This window comes from Oncorhynchus mykiss, chromosome 25 (assembly GCF_013265735.2).
Source record: "Oncorhynchus mykiss isolate Arlee chromosome 25, USDA_OmykA_1.1, whole genome shotgun sequence".
NCBI lineage: Eukaryota > Metazoa > Chordata > Actinopteri > Salmoniformes > Salmonidae > Oncorhynchus > Oncorhynchus mykiss.
The window spans coordinates 46,016,952-46,038,251 of NC_048589.1; the positions used below are offsets into that span (position 1 = coordinate 46,016,952).

Below are 21,300 nucleotides of genomic sequence, written 5' to 3' on the forward strand. Positions count from 1 at the left end.
ACATTATCCACATGAGCTCAATTTCAAGTCTCATAGCGAAGGGTCTGAATACTTATGTAAATAAGGTATGTGTTTTTTATTTGTGGAAAGGAATACTTTCCAAATGCATTATTATTATGAGTTTTTCATGAGTTTTTTACAATAGCCAATGTTTTACTTTGTGGCTACAGAATCTAGTGGAAACCCAAACTCAAGGACGAAAACGTATTTGAACAATATACATTTGACTTTATTTACAAACACAATTAGGGATTTCCATTCTTCGAAGCTGGATTTGTTCTGGGCGCAGACCTTTTGTATTTCGCTCAGCTTTTTTTGTTGACAAGATTTTATAGTGAATGGTTGGTGTTAATGTCTGGAGTAAAAACTAAATTAAACTAAAATAGATTCTTTAAAAGGAAAATACATTTGTAGAACTAAATAGACGAGTTTTTATATATATTTATATATATATATTTAATAGATAGGTCTAGACGAGTTTTAGCCTTCAGCCTTTATATAAATATATGAACTAATTCATGTAAAAAAAACATTTATTATGAATTAATTATAAACTGTAAAGGAGTGCGTAACTGGCAGCAGGGAAGTCTGGGTAATCAACGGAGCAGTTTGATTCATCAAACCACCGGAAATCAGAACAACAAAACCCGTGGCGATAAAATGTGCACATGCACTTACAATAAACAATTCCGCACAAAAGACATGTGGGGGACAGAGGGTTAAATACACAACATGTAACGAGGGAATTGAGACCAGGGAAACCAAAACAAAAGGACATTGAAAAGTGGATCGATGATGGCCTATAGACAGGCGACGCCGGCCGCCGCCTGAACAAGGAGAGGAACCGACTTCGGCGGAAGTCGTGACATAAACACAGTTATTTTAGGCCTTAACTGAACCAATAATATTCTGCCATATGAACAATACAATATTTGTAACCATACATGATTTAATGATTTAACGTGATTTAATGATTTAACATGATTCAATGATTTAACGTGATTTAATGATTTAACATGATTCAATGATTTAACATGATTTAATATGATTTAATGATTTTACATGATTTAACATGATTTAATGATTTTACATGGTTTAATGATTTAACATGATTTAATGATTTAACGTGATTTAATGATTTAACATGATTTAATGATTTAACATGATTCAATGATTTAACATGATTTAACATGATTTAATGATTTAACATGATTTAATGATTTAATGTGATTTAATGATTTAACATGATTTAATGATTTAACATGATTCAATGATTTAACATGATTCAATGATTTAACATGATTTAATGATTTAACATGATTTAATGATTTAATGTGATTTAATGATTTAATGTGATTTAATGATTTAACATGATTTAATGATTTAACATGATTTAATGATTTAACATGATTTAATGATTTAACGATTTAATGATTTAACATGATTTAACATGATTTAATGATTTAACATGATTCAATGATTTAACATGATTTAACATGATTTAATGATTTAACATGATTTAATGATTTAACATGATTTAATGATTTAACATGATTTAATGATTTAACATGATTTAATGATTTAACATGATTTAATGATTTAACGTGATTTAATGATTTAACATGATTTAATGATTTAACATGATTTAATGATTTAACATGATTTAATGTGATTTAATGAAAAGCAGTAAACGTTTAATAACAGACACAATCAGGAAACAGTTAATTTAATAGTGTTTCACATATTTTGTTGTTATTATTATACCCCCTTTTTCTCCCAAATTGGTAGCTACGATGTTGTCTCATCACCGCTACAGAATCGGGCGAGGTGAAGTTCGAGCGCCTCAGAAACACGACGTTCACGGTCACGGCCGGCTGTGACACAGCCTGGGATCGAACCTGAGGCTGTAGTGGCGCCTCAGCACTGCAATGTAGTGCGCCACTCGGGAGGCCCCTGCTTCACGTTCTTTAATAACCGACTAATGAACACAATCATGCAATAGGCTGGCTTCAAAAATCCCCAGTTCTTCACAGCTTCGCCAGTTCTTCACAGCTTCACCAGTTCTTCACAGCTTCCCAGTTCTTCACAGCTTCACCAGTTCTTCCCAGCTGCCCCAGTACTTCACAGTTTCCCAGAGAAAGTGTAAAACAAATCAAAATATATTTTAGATTTTTCAAAGTAGCCACCCTTTGCCTTGAAAACAACCTTGCACACACTTGGCATTCTCTCAACCAGCATCATTAGGAATGCTTTTCCAAGGAGTTCTCACATATGCTGAGCACTTGTTGGCTGCTCTTCCTTCAGTCTGCGGTCCAACTCATCCCAAACCATCTCAATTGGGTTGAGGTCGGGTGATTGTGGAAGCCAGATCATCTGATGCAGCACTCCATCACTATCCTTCTTGGTCAAAATATAGCCCATACACAGCCTGGAGTTATGTTGGGTCATTGTCCTGTTGAAAAACAAATGATTGTCCCACTAAGCGCAAACCAGAAGGGATGGCATATCGCTGCAGAATGCTGTGGTAGCCATGCTGATGAAGTGTGCCTTGAATTCTAAATAAATAAATCACCAGCAAAGCACCCTCACACCATCACACCTCCTCCATGCTTCACATTGGAAACCACACCATGCGAAGATCATCCATTCACCTACTCCTCGTCTCACAAAGACAAAGAGGTTGGAACAAAAAAAACTCAAATTTGGAATCAGACTGAAGAACGTATTTCCATCGGTCTAATGTCCATTGCTCTTGTTTCTTGGCACAAACAAGTCTCTTGTTTTCATTGGTGTCCTTTAGTAGTGGTTTCTTTTCAGAAATTCAACCATGAAGGCCTGATTCACACAGTCTCCTCTGAACAGTTGATGTTGATATGTGTCTGTTACTTATCAGTTGGAGTTATCCAACTGGCCCCTCTGTCGCGACGTTACATCCATCTGCGGCCCGCTAATCGTTAGCTGTCTTATCGGCTGCTATCTGAATAGGTATATCGGACAATTTTTCTTGGGTCACTATAACTATATCTATTTTGCCAATTGGATTGGTCGCCTCTACCACACGGAACCCCACTAATCTACCGACGGAAACGCATGAGGTGGCTAAAAACAGACCTCCATCCTATGCTAGCTTGGTACCGATGGCCCGGCTAGCTGTCTGAATCGCCGTGACCCCAACCAACCTCACTACTCACTGGACCCTTATGATCACTCGACTAAGCATGCCTCTCCGTAATGTCAATATGCCTTGTCCATTGCTGTTCTGGTTAGTGTTTATTGGCTTATTTCACTGTAGAGCCTCTAGCCCTGCTCACTATACCTTATCCAACCTTTCAGTTCCACCACCCACACATGCGATGACATCACCTGGTTTCAATGATGTTTCTAGAGACAATATCTCTCTCTTCATCACTCAATACCTAGGTTTACCTTCACTGTATTCACATCCTACCATACCTTTGTCTGTACATTATACCTTGAAGCTATTTTATCACCCCCAGAAACCTCCTTTTACTGTACTCAAACAATTTGAACTTCTACTTTTAAAAATCCACCTCTCTAAAAACAAGTCTCTCACCGTTGCCGCCTGCTATAGACCACCCTCTGCCCCCAGCTGTACTCTGGACACCATATGTGAACTCGTGCTCGTGCTGCTAGGTGACCTAAACTGGAACATGCTTAACACCCCAGCCATCCTACAATCTAAGCTTGATGCCCTCAATCTCACACAAATTATCAATGAACCTTCCAGGTACCTCCCCAAAGCCGTAAACACGGGCACCCTCATAGATATCATCCTAACCAACTTGCCCTCTAAATACACCTCTGCTGTTTTCAACCAAGATCTCAGTTATCATTGCCTCATTGCCTGCATCCGTAATGGGTCAGCGGTCAAGCGACCTCCACTCATCACTGTCAAACGCTCCATGAAACACTTTAGCGAGCAGGCCTTTCTAATCGACCTGGCCAGGATATCCTGGAAGGACATTGATCTCATCCCGTCAGTAGAGAATGCCTGGTTATTTTTAAATGCCTTCCGCATCATCTTAAATAAGCATGCCCCATTCAAGAAATGTAGAACCAGGAACAGATATAGCCCTTGGTTCTCTCCAGACCTGACTGACCTTAACCAACACAAAAACATCCTATGGCGTTCTGCATTAGCATCGAACAGCTCCCGTGATATGCACTGAGGATAGGAAACTCTGTCACCACCGATAAATCCACTATAATTGAGAACTTCAATAACCATTTTTCTACGGCTGGCCATGCTTTCCACCTGGCTACCCCTACCCCGGTCAACAGCACTGCACCCCCCACAGCAACTCGCCCAAGCCTTCCCCATTTCTCTTTCTCCCAAATCCAGTCAGCTGATGTTCTGAAAGAGCTGCAAACTCTGGACCCCTACAAATCTGCCGGGCTAGACAATCTGGACCCCCTCTTTCTAAAATGATCTGCCGAAATTGTTGCAAACCCTATTACTAGCCTGTTCAACCTCTCTTTTGTGTCGTCTGAGATTCCCAAAGAAAGCAGCTGCGGTCATCCCACTCTTCTTCTTGACCCAAACTGCTACAGACCTATATCTATCCTACCCTGCCTTTCTAAGGTCTTCGAAAGCCAAGTCAACAAACAGATTACCAACCATTTCGAATCCCACCACACCTTCTCCGCTATGCAATCTGGTTTCAGGGTTCACAGGGTTCAATTCTTGGGCCGACTCTCTTCTTTGTGTACATCAATGATGTCGCTCTTGCTGCTGGTGAGTCTCTGATCCACCTCTACGCAGACGACACCATTCTGTATACTTCTGGCCCTTCTTTGGACACTGTGTTAACAACCCTCCAGGCAAGCTTCAATGCCATACAACTCTCCTTCCGTGGCTTCCAACTGCTCTTAAATACAAGTAAAACCAAAGGCATGCTCTTCAACCGATCGCTGCCTGCACCTACCCGCCTGTCCAACATCACTACTCTAGACAGTTCTGACGTAAAACTGACCATCCTACCGATCCTCGACTTTGGCGATGTCATTTACAAAATTGCCTCCAATACCCTACTCAATAAATTGGATGCAGTCTATCACAGTGCCATCCGTTTTGTCACTAAAGCCTACTACCCACCACTGCGACCTGTACGCTCTCGTTGGCTGGCCCTCGCTTCATAATCGTCACCAAACCCACTGGCTCCAGGTCATCTACAAGACCCTGCTAGGTAAAGTCCCCACTTATCTCCCTCATTAGCTTCAAGCATCAGCTTTCAGAGCAGCTCACAGATTACTGCACCTGTACATAGCCCATCTATAATTTAGCCCAAACAACTACCGCTTCCCCTACTGTATTTATTTATTTATTTTTCTGCTTTGCGCCACATTATTTATATTTCTACTTCACACATTCTTCCACTGCAAATCTACCAATCCAGTGTTTTACTTACTTTTTTTTGCCTTTACCTCCCTTATCTCACCTCATTTGCTCACATCGTAAATAGACTTGTTTCTACTGTATTATTGACTGTATGTTTGTTTTATTCCATGTGTAACTCTGTGTGTCGAACTGCTTTGCTTTATCTTGGCCAGGTCGCAGTTGTAAATGAGAACTTGTTCTCAACTGGCCTACCTGGTTAAATAAAGGTGAAATTAAAATAAAAAAATTAAAAACTTGAACTCTGGGCATTATTTTTTGGCTGCAGTCTGAGGTGCAGTTAAATCTAATGACCTCTGACCTCCTCTGAGGTAACTCTGGTTCTTCCTTTCCTGTGGCGGTCTTCACAAGAGCCAGTTTCATCATAGCGATTGATGGTTTTTGCGACTGAACATGAAGAAACGTTCAAAGTTCTTGATTTTTTCCCAGCATTGACTGACCTTCATGTCTTAAGTTGTTTCTCCATAATTTTTTTTTTTTACCTTTATTTAACTAGGCAAGTCAGTTAAGAACAAATTCTTATTTTCAATGACGGCCTAGGAACAGTGGGTTAACTGCCTGTTCAGGGGCAGAACGACAGATTTGTACCTTGTCAGCTCGGGGATTCGAACTTGCAACCTTTCGGTTACTAGTCCAACGCTCTAACCACTAGGCTACCCTGTGGTTGGACTTGGACTTGGTCTTTTACCAAATAGGGCTTCTTCTTCTTTTCTTCTTCTGTATACCAACCCTACCTTGTCACAACACAACTGATTGGCTCAAACACATTAAGAAGGAAAGAAATTCCACAAATGAACTTTTAACAAGTCACACCTGTCAATGTAAAAGCATTCCAGGTGACTACCCCATGACATTGGTTTCAGAGAATGGCAAGAGTGTGCAAAGCTGTCATCAAGGCAAAGGGTGGCTACTTATAAAGAATATAAAATAATGTACAATAAATGTTGATTTGTTTAACACTTTTATGGTTACCACATGATTCCATATGTGTCATGTCATAGTTGTGATGTCTTCACTATTATTCTATAATGTAGAACATAGTAATAATAAAGACAAACCCTAGAAATAGTACTGTATGCTGGCGCCAGGAAGGACCAGGGGAAGGGTCAGGGATTAAGGGTCAGACATCGGATCTGGGAACCCTACTCGGTCAGATCTTGAATTAATGTGTACTTACTTTAATGACTAAACATGTTGAGTGATTCTTCTTGAAAACGTTCATTCCTCTTGTCAGGACTGAGCCTGGTGGAGAGTTACCCTTACGAACCCGAAGAGAGGGGCTTCGACTACGTACGCCTGGCCTCCATCGCTGCAGGTGAGTCTGGTAGCAGTATAGATGACCTGACTGTCTCTGCCCTGGGAGTAGGTAGAGGGGGGTAGGTAGAAGGGCAGAACTTGTCTGGGGGGTAGGTAGAGGGGAAGAATGAGTGTTTGGGGGTAGGTAGAGGGGCAGAACGTGTGTCTGGGGGATAGGTGGAGGGGGGTAGGTAGAGGGTCAGAATGTGTGTCTGGGGGCAGCTATAGATTGGCAGAATGTGTGTCTGGGGGCAGCTATAGAGGGGCAGAATGTGTGTCTGGGGGGTAGGTAGAGGGGCAGAATGTGTGTCTGGGGGCAGCTATAGAGGGGCAGAATGTGTGTCTGGGGGCAGCTATAGAGGGGCAGAATGTGTGTCTGGGGGCAGCTATAGAGGGGCAGAATGTGTGTCTGGGGGGTAGGTAGAGGGGCAGAATGTGTGTCTGGGGGCAGCTATAGAGGGGCAGAATGTGTGTCTGGGGGCAGCTATAGAGGGGCAGAATGTGTGTCTGGGGGCAGCTATAGAGGGGCAGAATGTGTGTCTGGGGGGCAGCTATAGGGTGGCAGAATGTGTGTTTGGGTGCAGCTATAGAGGTGCAGAATGTGTGTTTGGGGGGCAGATATAGAGGGGCAACTATAGAAGCAGCTGCCTCCTGGAGGGGTACCTGGGGTCAGTTATAGGGAGGCAGAGTGTGCTGTTTGCCCTCAGGGTAAAAAATAACTTTATCACCTATTTACATTAAATAGCAGCTCAGAGAGCCCATCTCAGATTGTCTATGGGGGAGCAGCAGAAGGGAACATGGCCAAGATGTTAAAATGTTCATAGATGATCAGCAGGGTCAAATAATAATAATCACTGTAGTTATCGAGGGTGCAACAAGTCAGCACCTCAGGAGTAAATGTCAGTTGACTTTTCATAGCCGATCATTCAGAGTATCTGTACCGCTCCTGCTGTCTCTAGAGAGTTGAAAACAGCAGGTCTGGGACAGGTAGCACATCCTCAGGGTTTCATAGCCTTAGGCAGAACAGTTGAAACTGGAGCAGCAGCATGGCCAGGTGGACTGGGGACAGCAAGGAGTCATCATGCCAGGTAGTCCTAAAGCATGGTCCTAGGGCTCAGGTCCTCTGAGAGAGATAAAGAAAGAAAGAGAGAATTAGAGAGAGCATACTTAAATTCACACAGGACACTGGATAAGACTGGAGAAGTACTCCAGATATAACAAACTGACCCTAGCCCCCCGACACATACACTATTGCAGCATAAATACTGGAGGCTGAGACAGGAGGGGTCAGGAGACACAGGAGAAACTGGTTTTAATGATAGCAGCCATCCCCACAGAAACTGCCAGACAAAGTTTAATATCACAGTGACTTTGTAAAGGCTAATTAAATATGGGATCAAATTGGAAAAATCTGTTATGTAAAGATTGTCACTAGAGGAAAGACGTAAGTTGTAGTCACACCTCTTAATGTTATCACCCATTTATATACAGTCAAATATGTAAGAACATAAATGTATATAGTGAGAAGGAAACATTCAAAACAGCAGTGAAATTGTAACGTAACTTCACCCCCCAGCTTGACATGTCAAGTTTCAAGTGTCAGCTCGTGGCTGGGGTGTGTGGGATTTGTGATGACGCCGTGGGCCTTCCTCAGGCAGCGTTTCCAGTAGATTTCCTGGGTGGGTGGGAGCACTGGGCCGTCTTCACCACCAGCATGAGGGCCTTGCCGCCGTGGACGAAGACATTCCTATAACAGGCCGTGATGCAACCGGTCAGGATGTACTCGCTGGTGCAGCGGTAGTGTTTGGATAGGACCCGGCCAAATGTGTTCAACCACCTTAGGAAGTAGAGATGCTGTTGCGCTCTCTTGACCAGAGTGACGGCTTGTTATAACTACCACGTAGTTGGTTGATAACAAGTCGTCAGTGATGTGGACGCAGAGGAACATAAAACTGCTGACTGTCTCTACAGCAGTCCCATTGGTATTACATCCTCTGCTTCCTGAAGTCAGCAATCAACACCTTTGTTTTGCTGATGTTGAGGGTGAGGTTGTTGTCATGACACCACAATTCCAGTTCACTTACCTCCTCCTGAGGCTGCATTCATTGTAGCTGGGGATTTTAACAAGGGTAATCTGAAAACAAGACTCCCTAAATTCTATCAGCATATCGATTGTGCTACCAGGGCTGGTAAAAGCCTGGATCATTGTTATTCTAACCTCTGTGACGCATATTTGTCCCTTCCCCTCCCTCCTTTCGGAAAAGCTGACCACGACTCTATTTTGTTGCTCCCAGCCTATAGACAGCCTGTAGAAGTTCCCGCGCTCAGGTCTGTTCAACGCTGGTCCAACCAATCTGATTGCACGCTTCTAGACTGCTTCGATCACGTGGATTGGGATATGTTCCGCATTGCTTCCAACAACAACATTGACGAATACGCTGATTTGAGATCATTTGCAAGTGCATCGGCGATGTTGTACCCACAGCAACTATTAAAACATTCCCAAACCAGAAACCGTGGATTGATGGCAGCATTCGCGCGAAACTGAAAGCGCAAACCACTGCTTTTAACCAGGGCAAGGTGACCGGAAACATGACCGAATACAAACAGTGTTGCTATTCCCTCCGCAAGGCAATCAAACAGGCTAAGCGTCAGTATAGAGACAAAGTAGAGTCGCAATTCAACAGCTCAGACACAAGAGGCGGGGTCTACAGTCAATCACGGATTACAAAAATAAAACCAGCCCAGTCGCGGATGTCTTGCTCCCAGGCAGACTAAATAACTTATTTGCTCGATTTGAGGACAATACAGTGCCACTGACACTCAGCCACGCTCAAGGTCCTAAACGATATCTTAACCGCCATCGATAAGAAACATTACTGAGCAGCCGTATTCAATGATCTGGCCAAGGCTTTCGACTCTGTCAATCACCACATCCTGATCGGCAGACTCGACAGCCTTGGTTTCTCAAATGATTGCCTCGCCTGGTTCACCAACTACTTCTCTGATAGAGTTCAGTGTGTCAAATCAGACGGTCTGCTGTCCGGACCTCTGGCAGTCTCTACGGGGGTGCCACAGGGTTCAATTCTTGGACCGACTCTCTTCTCTGTATACATCAATGAGGTCGCTCTTGCTGCTGGTGAGTCTCTGATCCACCTCTACGCAGACGACACCATTCTGTATACTTCCGGCCCTTCTTTGGACACTGTGTTAACAACCCTCCAGGCAAGCTTCAATGCCATACAACTCTCCTTCCGTGGCCTCCAATTGCTCTTAAATACAAGTAAAACTAAATGCATGCTCTTCAACCGATCGCTACCTGCACCTACCCGCCTGTCCAACATCACTACTCTGGACGGCTCTGACTTAGAATACGTGGACAACTACAAATACTTAGGTGTCTGGTTAGACTGTAAACTCTCCTTCCAGACCCATATCAAACATCTCCAATCCAAAGTTAAATCTAGAATTGGCTTCCTATTTCGCAAACAAAGCATCCTTCACTCATGCTGCCAAACATACCCTTGTAAAACTGACCATCCTACCAATCCTCAACTTTGGCGATGTCATTTACAAAATAGCCTCCAATACCCTACTCAACAAATTGGATGCAGTCTATCACAGTGCAATCCGTTTTGTCACCAAAGCCCCATATACTACCCACCATTGCGACCTGTACTCTCTCGTTGGCTGGCCCTCGCTTCATACTCGTCGCCAAACCCACTGGCTCCATGTCATCTACACGACCCTGCTAGGTAAAGTCCCCCCTTATCTCAGCTCGCTGGTCACCATAGCATCTCCCACCTGTAGCACACGCTCCAGCAGGTATATCTCTCTAGTCACCCCCAAAACCAATTATTTCTTTGGCCGCCTCTCCTTCCAGTTCTCTGCTGCCAATGACTGGAACGAACTACAAAAATCTCTGAAACTGGAAACACTTATCTCCCTCACTAGCTTTAAGCACCAACTGTCAGAGCAGCTCACAGATTACTGCACCTGTACATAGCCCACCTATAATTTAGCCCAAACAACTACCTCTTTCCCAACTGTATTTAATTCATTTATTTATTTTGCTCCTTTGCACCCAATTATTTTTATTTCTACTTTGCACATTCTTCCATTGCAAAACTAGCATTCCAGTGTTTTACTTGCTATATTGTATTTACCTTACCAGCATGGCCTTTTTTGCCTTTACCTCCCTTCTCACCTCATTTGCTCACATTGTATATAGACTTGTTTATACTGTATTATTGACTGTATGTTTGTTTTACTCCATGTGTAACTCTGTGTCGTTGTATCTGTCGAACTGCTTTGCTTTATCTTGGCCAGGTCGCAATTGTAAATGAGAACTTGTTCTCAACTTGCCTACCTGGTTAAATAAAGGTAAAATAAATAAATAAATAAAAAAAAACACTGCCCGCTACCAAAACCTGCTGGACTCTCCTGCAGCAGACGTGAGTGAAACATTTAAACGTGTTAACCCTCGCAAGGCTGCAGGCCAAGACGGTATCCCCAGCCACGTCCTCAGAGCATGCGCAGAACCAGCTGGTCGGTGTGTTTACGGACATATTCAATCAATCCTTATCCCAGTCTGCTGTTCCCACATGCTTCAAGAGGGTCACTTTGTGCATATTGTCCAATAAGGCTGTGATGGTGTCCGAGTTCTCATCGAACCAATCCAGATATTTGCCTCATTTTCAGATGGTAACGTTGGTGCGTATGCACTGAGAAGAGTAGCATAACACATTTTGGCTAGGGGGGGGCACGAGTCATGGGTCTTTCACATATGCCGACAGGTGTTTCGGTGAGACTGGGTAAAGTCTGTTCTTAATTGCCAGTCCCAGAGGGTAACCTTTCCAGAAGAAGGTGTAGCCCCCCCCCCCCCCACCCACCCTTTCAGGGAATCTTCATCCAGTACTCGGTCTCACTCACGGCAGCAATCCACACACCACACACCACACACACTCAACACACCACACAACACGCCACACACACTCACAGCCTCCATTTGGCAAATCAGATCATAATTCTATCCTCCTGATTCCTGCTTACAAGCTAAAACTCAAACAGGAAGTACCAGTGACACGTTCAATACAGAAGGGGTCTGATGTGGCGGATGCTAAACTACTGGACTGTTTCGCTAGCACAGACTGGAATTTGTTCCGGGATTCATCTGATGGCATTGAGAAGTACACCACACCGCACCGGTTTCATGAATAAATAAGTGCATCAATGATGTTGCCCCACAGTGACCATAAGGACATATCCCAACCAGAAGCCATTGATTACAGGCAACATGCAGCCGCTTTCAAGGAGCGGGACACTAATCCGGAGGATTCTAAGAAACCTATACGACCTACGACCTCTGGCAAGCCATCAAACAGACAAAACATCAATACAGGACTAAGACGCTCGATGGATGTGGCAGGGCTTGCAAACTATCATGGATTACAAAGATAAACCCAGCCGTGAGCTACCCGGTGAAGCCAACCTACTAGATGAGCTAAATGCCTTCTGAACTGTGTGATCTCGCTCTCCGAAGCTAAGACCTTTAAAAATGATATCATTCACGTCAGTGCCTCTTCCCCCTCAGGATGCTGAAAAGACTTGGGCCCTCAGATCCTCAAAAAGTTCTACAGCTGCCCCATTGAGAGCATCTTGGCTGGCTGGCTGCATCACTGCTTGGTACGGCAACTGCAAGGCACCCGACCACAAGGCACAACAGAGGGTGGTGAGTAGGGCCCAGTACCAAGGACCTTTATAACAGGCGGTGTCAGAGGAAGGTCCCAAAAAGGGTCAAAGACCCCAGTCACCTAAACCATAGACGGTTCTAAAGTTCTATCGGCAACAGGACCGTGAATCGCTTCTACCCTCAAGCCATAAGACTGCTAGACAAGACTGCTAAATAGCTAATCAAATCCCAGACTACCTGCATTGAGCTTTTTTTCCACTACTCTCTTCACACATACTGGACTCTACCCACACACTCACACATACTGGACTCTACCCACACACTCACACATACTGGACTCTACCCACACACTCACACATACTGGACTCTACCCACACAATCACACATACTGGACTCTACCCACACACTCACACATACTGGACTCTACCCACACACTCACACATACTGGACTCTACCCATACACGCACACATACTCTACTGACACCCACACTACATACGCCACTACATACACCACTTCACAAACACACACACATGTAGCGTGCGCACACATGCATACACTTGACAATCTGACTTTACATAATATAATACATAGAAAACAAGATGGCACTGGAGAAGAAGGCTGACATTTTACGTGTTCCTATCCAATTGTGTTTTTTGTTTGTTCTGGACATCAGTTGCAAGTTCAAACCCCCGAGCTGACAAGGTACAAATCTGTCATTCTGCCCCTGAACAGGCAGTTAACCCACTGTTCCTAGGCCGTCATTGAAAATAAGAATTTGTTCTTAACTGACTTGCCTAGTTAAATAAAGAAATTCTATCCTGCAATATAAATTCTAAACTGCTTCACGGAGTCGCGGCTGAAAGACGACATTATCAACATACATCTGGCTGGTTATACGTTGTACCTGCAGGATAGAACAGCGGCATCTGGTAAGACAAGGGGTGGCGGTCTATGTATTTTGTAAACAACAGCTGGTGCACGATATCTAAGGAAGTCTCGAGGTTATGCTCGCATGAGGTAGAGTATCTCATGATAAGCTGTAGACCACACTACCTACCTAGAGAGTTTTCATCTATATTTTTCATAGCTGTCTATTTACCACCACAGATCGATGCTGGCACTAAGACCGCACTCAATGAGCTGTATAAGGCCATAAGCAAACAGGAAAACGCTCATCCAGAGGTGGCGCTCCTAGTGGCCGGGGACTTTAATGCAGGAAAACATAAATCCGATTTACCTAATTTCAATCAGCTTGTTAAATGTGCAACCAGAGGGGAAAGAAACTCTAGACCACCTTTACTCCACACACAGAGACGCATACAAAGCTCTCCCTCTCCCCCCATTTGGCCAATCTGACCATAATTCTCTCCTCCTGATTCCTGCTTACAAGTAAAAAGTAAAGCAGGAAGTACCAGTGACTCGCTCAAGACGGAGGTGGTCAGATGCCGCGGATGCTACGCTACAGGACTGTTTCCCTAGCACAGACAGGAATATGTTCCGAGATTCATCCAATGGCATTGAGGAGTACACCACCTCTGTCATCAGCTTCATCAATAAGTGCATCGACGACGACGTCCCCACAGTGACTGTACGTACATATACCAACCAGAAGCCATGGATTACAGGCAACATCCGCACCAAGCTAAAGGCTAGAGCTGCTGCTTTCAAGGAACGGGACACTAATCCGGACGCTTATAAGAAATCCCTCTATGCCCTCCAACGAACCATCAAACAAGCAAAGGGTCAATACAGGACTAAGATTGAATCCTACTACACCGGCTCCGACACTCGTCGGATGTGGCAGGGCTTGCAAACCATTACAGACTACAAAGAGAAGCACAGCCGAGAGCTGCCCAGTGACATGAGCCTACCAGACAAGCTAAACTACTTCTGAAACATGCATGAGAGCACCAGCTGTTCCAGAAGACTGTGTGATCACGCTCTCCGCAGCCGATATGAGTAAGACCTTTAAACAGGTCAACATTCACAAGGCCGCAGGGCCAGATGGATTACCAGGACGTGTACTGCGCTGACAAACTGGCAAGTGTCTTCACTGACGTTTTCAACCTGTCCCTGTCTGAGTCTGTAATTCCAAAATGTTTTAAGCAGACCACCATAGTCCCTGTGCCCAAGAACACTAACGTAACCCCTGTATCTAGCCATGTTATTACCTGGTACTTCCTGTAAATAGCCATGTTATTACCTGGTACTTCCTGTATATAGCCATGTGATTTTCTGGTACTCCCTGTATATAGCCATGTTATTACCTTGTACTTCCTGTATCTAGCCATGTTATTATCTGGTACTTCCTGGCTGACTGGCTGGCTGACTGGCTGGCTGGCTGGCTGGCTGACTGGCTGGCTGACTGACTGGCTGACTGACTGGCTGACTGGCTGGCTGGCTGGCTGACTTGCTGACTGGCTGACTGGCTGGCTGACTGGCTGACTGGTTGACTGGCTGACTGCATAGCCACATCTCTGTGTTCTCATTATTGTTCATATCAAATCAAATTGTATTGGTCACATACACATGGTCAGCAGATGTTATTGGTCACATGGTCAGCAGATGTTATTGGTCACATGGTTAGCAGATGTTATTGGTCACATGGTCAGCAGATGTTATTGGTCACATGGTTAGCAGATGTTATTGATCACATGGTTAGCAGATGTTATTGCGGGTGTAGAGAAATGCTTGTGCTTCTAGCTCCAACAGTGCAGTAATATCTAACAAGTAATCTCTAACAAATTACACAACATAAACCCAATACACACAAATCTAAGTAGGAATCAATTAAGACTATATACATATATGGACGAACGATGTCAGAGCGGAACGGACTAAGATACAGTAGAATAGTATAGAATACAGTATATACATATGAGATGAGTAATGCATAGACTAAGATACAGTAGAATAGTATAGAATACAGTATATACATATGAGATGAGTAATGCATAGACTAAGATACAGTAGAATAGTATAGAATACAGTATATACATATGAGATGAGTAATGCCAGATGTGTAAACATTATTAAAGTGACATTATTAAAGTGACTAGTGTTCCATTCCTTAAAGTGGCCAGTGATTCCTAGTCTGTCTATAGGCTGCAGCCTCTAATGTTAAAGTGGCCAGTGATTCCTAGTCTGTCTATAGGCTGCAGCCTCTAATGTTAAAGTGGTCAGTGATTCCTAGTCTGTCTAGAGGCTGCAGCCTCTAATGTTTATTACATCAATTCCCATTATTAAAGTGGCTGGAGTTGAGTCAGTATGTTGGCAGCAGCCACTCAATGTTAGTGGTGGCTGTTTAACAGTCTGATGGCCTTGAGATAGAAGCTGTTTTTCAGTCTCTCGGTCCCAGCTTTGATGCACCTGTACTGACCTCGCCTTCTGGATGATAGCGGGGTGAACAGGCAGTGGCTCGGGTGGTTGTTGTCCTTGATGATCTTTTTGTTATTAGTTATTCAATATTTACTGAATATCTTCTATTGCAGAAGATTATATTTTAATTTAACATACTTTAGAACTTTACTTAGAATTATTTTCATTTAATTTTTAGACTGCAATTATTGTTATTAATCATTGTTTGAAATTTAGTATGTAAATTTAGTATGTCTCAAATTACAAAGAAGATTTTTTTTAAATGGCACGTCTTCGTTCCAACTGGTACCCTTAGAAGCCAAAGGGTTCTGCTCGGAAGTAGTGCACTACATAGGGAATAGGGAGCCATGTGGTACCCTAAAACTGCCCTTCCTTGTTTTTTTGTCTTCAAACAGGTGCAGTTGGCATAGCGACGGTGAACCGTTGTCTGGACGCGGCGAAGGCGTGTAACGTGGACGAGACGTGTCAGAAGCTCCGTACGGAATACGTCTCGGCCTGCATCCAGCCGTCGGCCCGCTCAGGCCCCTGTAACAGAGCCAGGTGTGACAAGGCTCTCAGGAAGTTCTTCGACCGGGTCCCTCCTGACTACACCCACCAGCTGCTGTTCTGCCCCTGCACAGGTAGGAGAGGGGGGTGGCAGGTGTATGTGTGTGTGTGTGTGTGTAGTGTGGGTGTATATATATACAGTGCCTTGCGAAAGTATTCGGCCCCCTTGAACTTTGCGACCTTTTGCCACATTTCAGGCTTCAAACATAAAGATATAAAACTGTATTTTTTTGTGAAGAATCAACAACAAGTGGGACACAATCATGAAGTGGAACGACATTTATTGGATATTTCAACAGTGAAAATGTGTTCTTTGGAGTGATGAATCACGCTTCACCATCTGGCACCCCTGGAGGATGCTACCTGCCCCAATGCATATTGCCAACTGCATATTGCCAAAGTTTGGTGGAGGAGGAATAATGGTCTGGGGATGTTTTTCATGGTTCGGACCCCTTAGTTCCTGTGAAGGGAAATCATAACACTACAGCATGCAATGACATTCTAGAATAATCTGTGCTTCCAACTTTGGGGCAACAGTTTGAGCTCTGACCTCAACCCCATCAAACACCTTTGGGATGGAACGCAGACTGGAAGCCAGGCTAATGGCGGAGATGGCTGCCATTTTACGGAAAATTGTGCTACTGTGTGTGTTTTATTGTGTAATTTGTAACTTATTTATGTTACTGCCACCATCTCTTTATGAACGAAAAAGAGCTTTTGAATATCAGAACAGCGATTCCTCACCTCAAATTGGACAAAGATTTGTTTCTTTAATAACGAGTAGGACGTACTTCAGACACCCGACAAGGCCCAAATCATTCGCATGAAGAAGAGACAGAGATATCTGGGACGTAGTTTGTAAGGATCCGACAGCGAGTAAACTGCCTCTACCATGAGTCCTATTAGCCAACGTACAATCATTGGATAACAAAATAGACGAGCTACGATCACGAATATCATATATACCAACGGGATATTAAAAACTGTAATGTCTTATGTTTCACCAAAGGCTGAACGACGACATGGATAACATTCAGCTAGCGGGATACACGCTGCACCGATAGAGCCGAGGGAGGGTCTTTGTATATTTGCTCGCCTGAGGTAGAGTATCTCATGATAAGCTGCTGACCACACTATTTACCAAGAGAGTTTTCATCTGTATTTTATTACTCGTAGCCGTCTATCTACCACCACAAACCAATGCTGGCACTAAGGCTGCAGTCAACCAGCTGTATACGGCCGTAAGCAAACAGGAAAACTCTCATCCAGAGGCGGCGCTCCTAGTGGCCGGGGACTTTAATGCAGGAAACTTAAATGTAATAATAATTTCTACCAGCATGTTAAATGTGCAAAAAGGGGATAAAAAAACTCTAGAGCACCTTTACTCCACACACAGAGACGCGTACAAAGCTCTCCCTCGCCCGCCATTTGGCAAATCTGACCATAATTCTATCCTCGTGATTCCTGCTTATAAGAATAAACTAAAGCAGGAAGCACCCATGTCAATTAAGAAGTGGTCAGATGACGCAGATGCTAAGCTACAGGTAATCCTGAAAAGGTAATCAAATGGCTACTATCATCATCCCCCCAACGCAACAATGTTCCAACATCTAGTGGAAAGCCTTCCCAGAAGAGTGGAGGCTGTTATAGCAACAATGTTCCAACAACTAGTGGAAAGCCTTCCCAGAAGAGTGGAGGCTGTTATAGCAACAATGTTCCAACAACTAGTGGAAAGCCTTCCCAGAAGAGTGGAGGCTGTTATAGCAACCACGTTCCAACATCTAGTGGAAAGCCTTCCCAGAAGAGTGGAGGCTGTTATAGCAACCACGTTCCAACATCTAGTGGAAAGCCTTCCCAGAAGGCCCAACTCCATTTTAATTCCCATGATTTTGGAATGAGATGTTCAACGAGCAGGTGTCCACATACTTTTGGTTATGTAGTGTATATATGTGATGAAACGGGTGCTCAGAAAAGAGAGAGAGAGTTTAAACATAACCCTGTACTGTCCAGACACGGCGTGCACTGAGAGACGGAGACAGACCATCGTACCAGCCTGCTCCTATGAAGACAAAGACAAACCCAACTGTCTGGCTGCACTGCGACTCTGCAGGGCTGACTACGTCTGCAGGTAGGGGTGGTTGTGGGTGTCTGTGGGTGTGTGTCTGAGTGTGTTCTCTCCCTGTCTCTCTCCCTGTCTCTCTCCCTCTCTCTCTCTGTCTCTCTCTCTGTCTCTCTCTCTCTGTCTCTCTCCCTGTCTCTCTCTTCTCTCTCTCTCTCTCTCTCCCTGTCTCTCTCCCTGTCTCTCTCTCTCTCTCCTCTGACAGAACAGTCTGTCTCCTCTCTCTGTCTCTTTCTCTCTCCCTCTCTCTCTCCTCTGACAGAACAGTCTGTCTCCTCTCTCTCAATTCAATTCAAAATACTTTATTGGCATTGGAAACATATGTTTAGATTGCCAAAGCAAATAGAATAGACAATAAACAAAAGGCAAATAAACAATTGAAACATTGGTAAACATTACACTCACAAATGTTTTTAGAGAATATAGACATTTCAAATGTTATTGACTTTGTTGTGCAAGTAGTTGACGTATGAAGAAGATAAAATAAACAGATAAATATACAGTGAAGAAGTTTGTGAACCCTTTGGAAATACCTGGAGTTCTTTATTGAACACACCTTGTAAACATTCACTGTGCATTGTGGGAAAAGTATGTGAACCCTTGGATTTAATAACTGGTTGACCCTCCTTTGGCAGCAATCATCTCAACCAAACGTTTTCTCTGTAGTTACGGATCAGACCTGCACGACGGTCAGGAGGAATCTTGGACCATTCCTCTTTACGAAACTGTTTCAGTTCAGCAATATTCTTGGGATGTCTGATGTGAACCGGTCTCTTGAGGTCATGCCACAGCATCTCAATCGGGTTGAGGTCAGGACTCTGACTGGGCCACTCCAGAAGGCATATTTTTTTTCTGTTGAAACAATTATGTTGTTCATTTACTTCTGTGTTTTGGGTCGTTGTCCTGTTGCATCGCCCAACTTCTGTTGAACTTCAATTGGCGGACAGATAGCCTAACATTCTCCTGCAAAATGTCTTGATAAACTTGGGAATGGATTTTTCCATCAATGATAGCAAGCTGTTGTCATGACGTTGGCCTGGGGGATGGGTTTATGACAGTCATAAATACCTCTTCCCCCCTTTTTCCTCTCTCTACTCTACTGATGTTACATTTGGTTAACATAGAGATTCTGGGAACGTCAGAAGGTGGGGGGAAATTAACTATATTCTGGTAATCCGACCAATTGAACATATGCAGTGGTACTTCATGAATATGATGTCAGTTCGGTTGTCATCTGATACATTCTCATCAATGATAAGATGACATAAACTCTACAGTGGAAAGTCTACACATCAGAGTTATCGGATTCACATGGAATTGTTGTTCAATTTAAATGTTTGAATATGAAATGTTTCGTGATGGATGAAATGTGATTTTAGCTTCTAAAATGTGTGATGTGGGTTTTCATAAGTTAGGGCTGCTCACTCAGTGGCCTGCCTCTGTGAAGGGAAATGGGATATAAAACTTTTCAAACACGCCCTCCTCTCCCTTCCTATATAATCCCTTGACGACAACATAACTTCCTGTTCCGAGGATATGATGGCAATGGTCCTATGTCAGAATGGTTCAGAATGAAGCCAACATCAGCATGAGCTTTGGTTGCGAATGGTATGAACTTTGAACTCTTATTCACTACAGAAGTGATACCTCCTAGCTGTTGAGTTAGCGACTGCAGCTGCAAACGCATGTTAGGAAGGAACAGACAGAGTATCCCGTCTATTACCCAATGATGTTACTACAACGTATCCAATTGACAACCAGAGACATTCTTCAAAGGACAAAGGACTCGGTTTGGCAACACGGCCTTCCATCTACCACCAACCTACCGAAGCGCAGCTCAGAGTAAATATTTATTGCATTTTCCTTTTCCAAATGGGCGGTAGTTTAGAATGCATAAGATACTGTACATACAATAGCACAGCTTCACCCTTTGTTTCTCAGTCTTCCCGCTCCTTCACTCAAACTCAGCTCCTTTTCTTTTGTGTAACAAGCTGTCATATCTGTTCCGCCCACTAGGGACGTTTTCCTTTATGACGTAATTTGTAATCAAGTTATGATTTAATTATGTGTATGTGTAATTCTGTGTGATTAGTTAGGTATTTAGTAAATACATGATTAAACCCAATTTTGTATTGCTGATTCAAATTGTTAGCCAGGGTTCGTGAAGATAACCAAGAATTTACAACTTTCAGATGAGACTGAATTAAGATGAAGATTAATGTTGACTGCTATGGATGTAAAATATTACTAGGTATTTAAGAGTTTATTCGGAAGATAACAGCTCTATAAATATTATTTTGTGGTGCTCCACTCTCTAGATAATTTCATTTACAGGATTATCTCAATCAGGTAATATTAAATTACGGAGAAATTATTTTATGGAATATTACTTAATCCGGCATAGCCAAAGACACGACACTGTCCAGGCCCTGAGGCAGCAGAGCAGCCCCAAACCATGGTGCTCCCTCCACCATACTTTACAGTTGGTTTTGGTGTTCTGTGCTGTGCATTTTGTTCTCCACACATATTATTGTGTGTACTTTCCAAACAACTGATCTTTAGTTTCATCTGTCCACATAATATTTTGTCAGTAGCGCTGTGGAACATCCAGGGGCTCTTTTGCGAACTTCAGACGTGCAGCAATGGTTTCTTTTGGACAGCAGTGGCTTCTTCCGTGGTGTCCTCCCATGAACACCATTCTTGTTTGGTGTTTTTACGTATCGTAGACTCATCAACAGAGATGTTAGCATGTTCCAGAGATTTCTGTAAGTCTTTAGCTGACACTCTAAGATTCTTCTTAAACTCATAGAGCATTATGTGCTGTGCTCTTACAGTCATCTTTACAGGACAGC

At 43.5% G+C, this 21,300-nt stretch overlaps 1 protein-coding gene across 1 annotated transcript in view; it reads left to right on the forward strand.

The window, feature by feature from the left end:
* Positions 1 to 18,461, forward strand: part of LOC110512895 (GDNF family receptor alpha-4-like) — a 32,834-nt gene extending 14,373 nt beyond the window's left edge. Inside the window, exons 4-6 of the mRNA XM_036962749.1 lie at positions 6,651 to 6,740; positions 16,185 to 16,403; positions 18,340 to 18,461. Of these exons, the coding sequence (XP_036818644.1) occupies positions 6,651 to 6,740; positions 16,185 to 16,403; positions 18,340 to 18,461 (431 nt within the window). The remainder of the gene's footprint in view (positions 1 to 6,650; positions 6,741 to 16,184; positions 16,404 to 18,339) is intronic.
* The last annotated feature ends 2,839 nt before the right edge of the window (positions 18,462 to 21,300 follow it).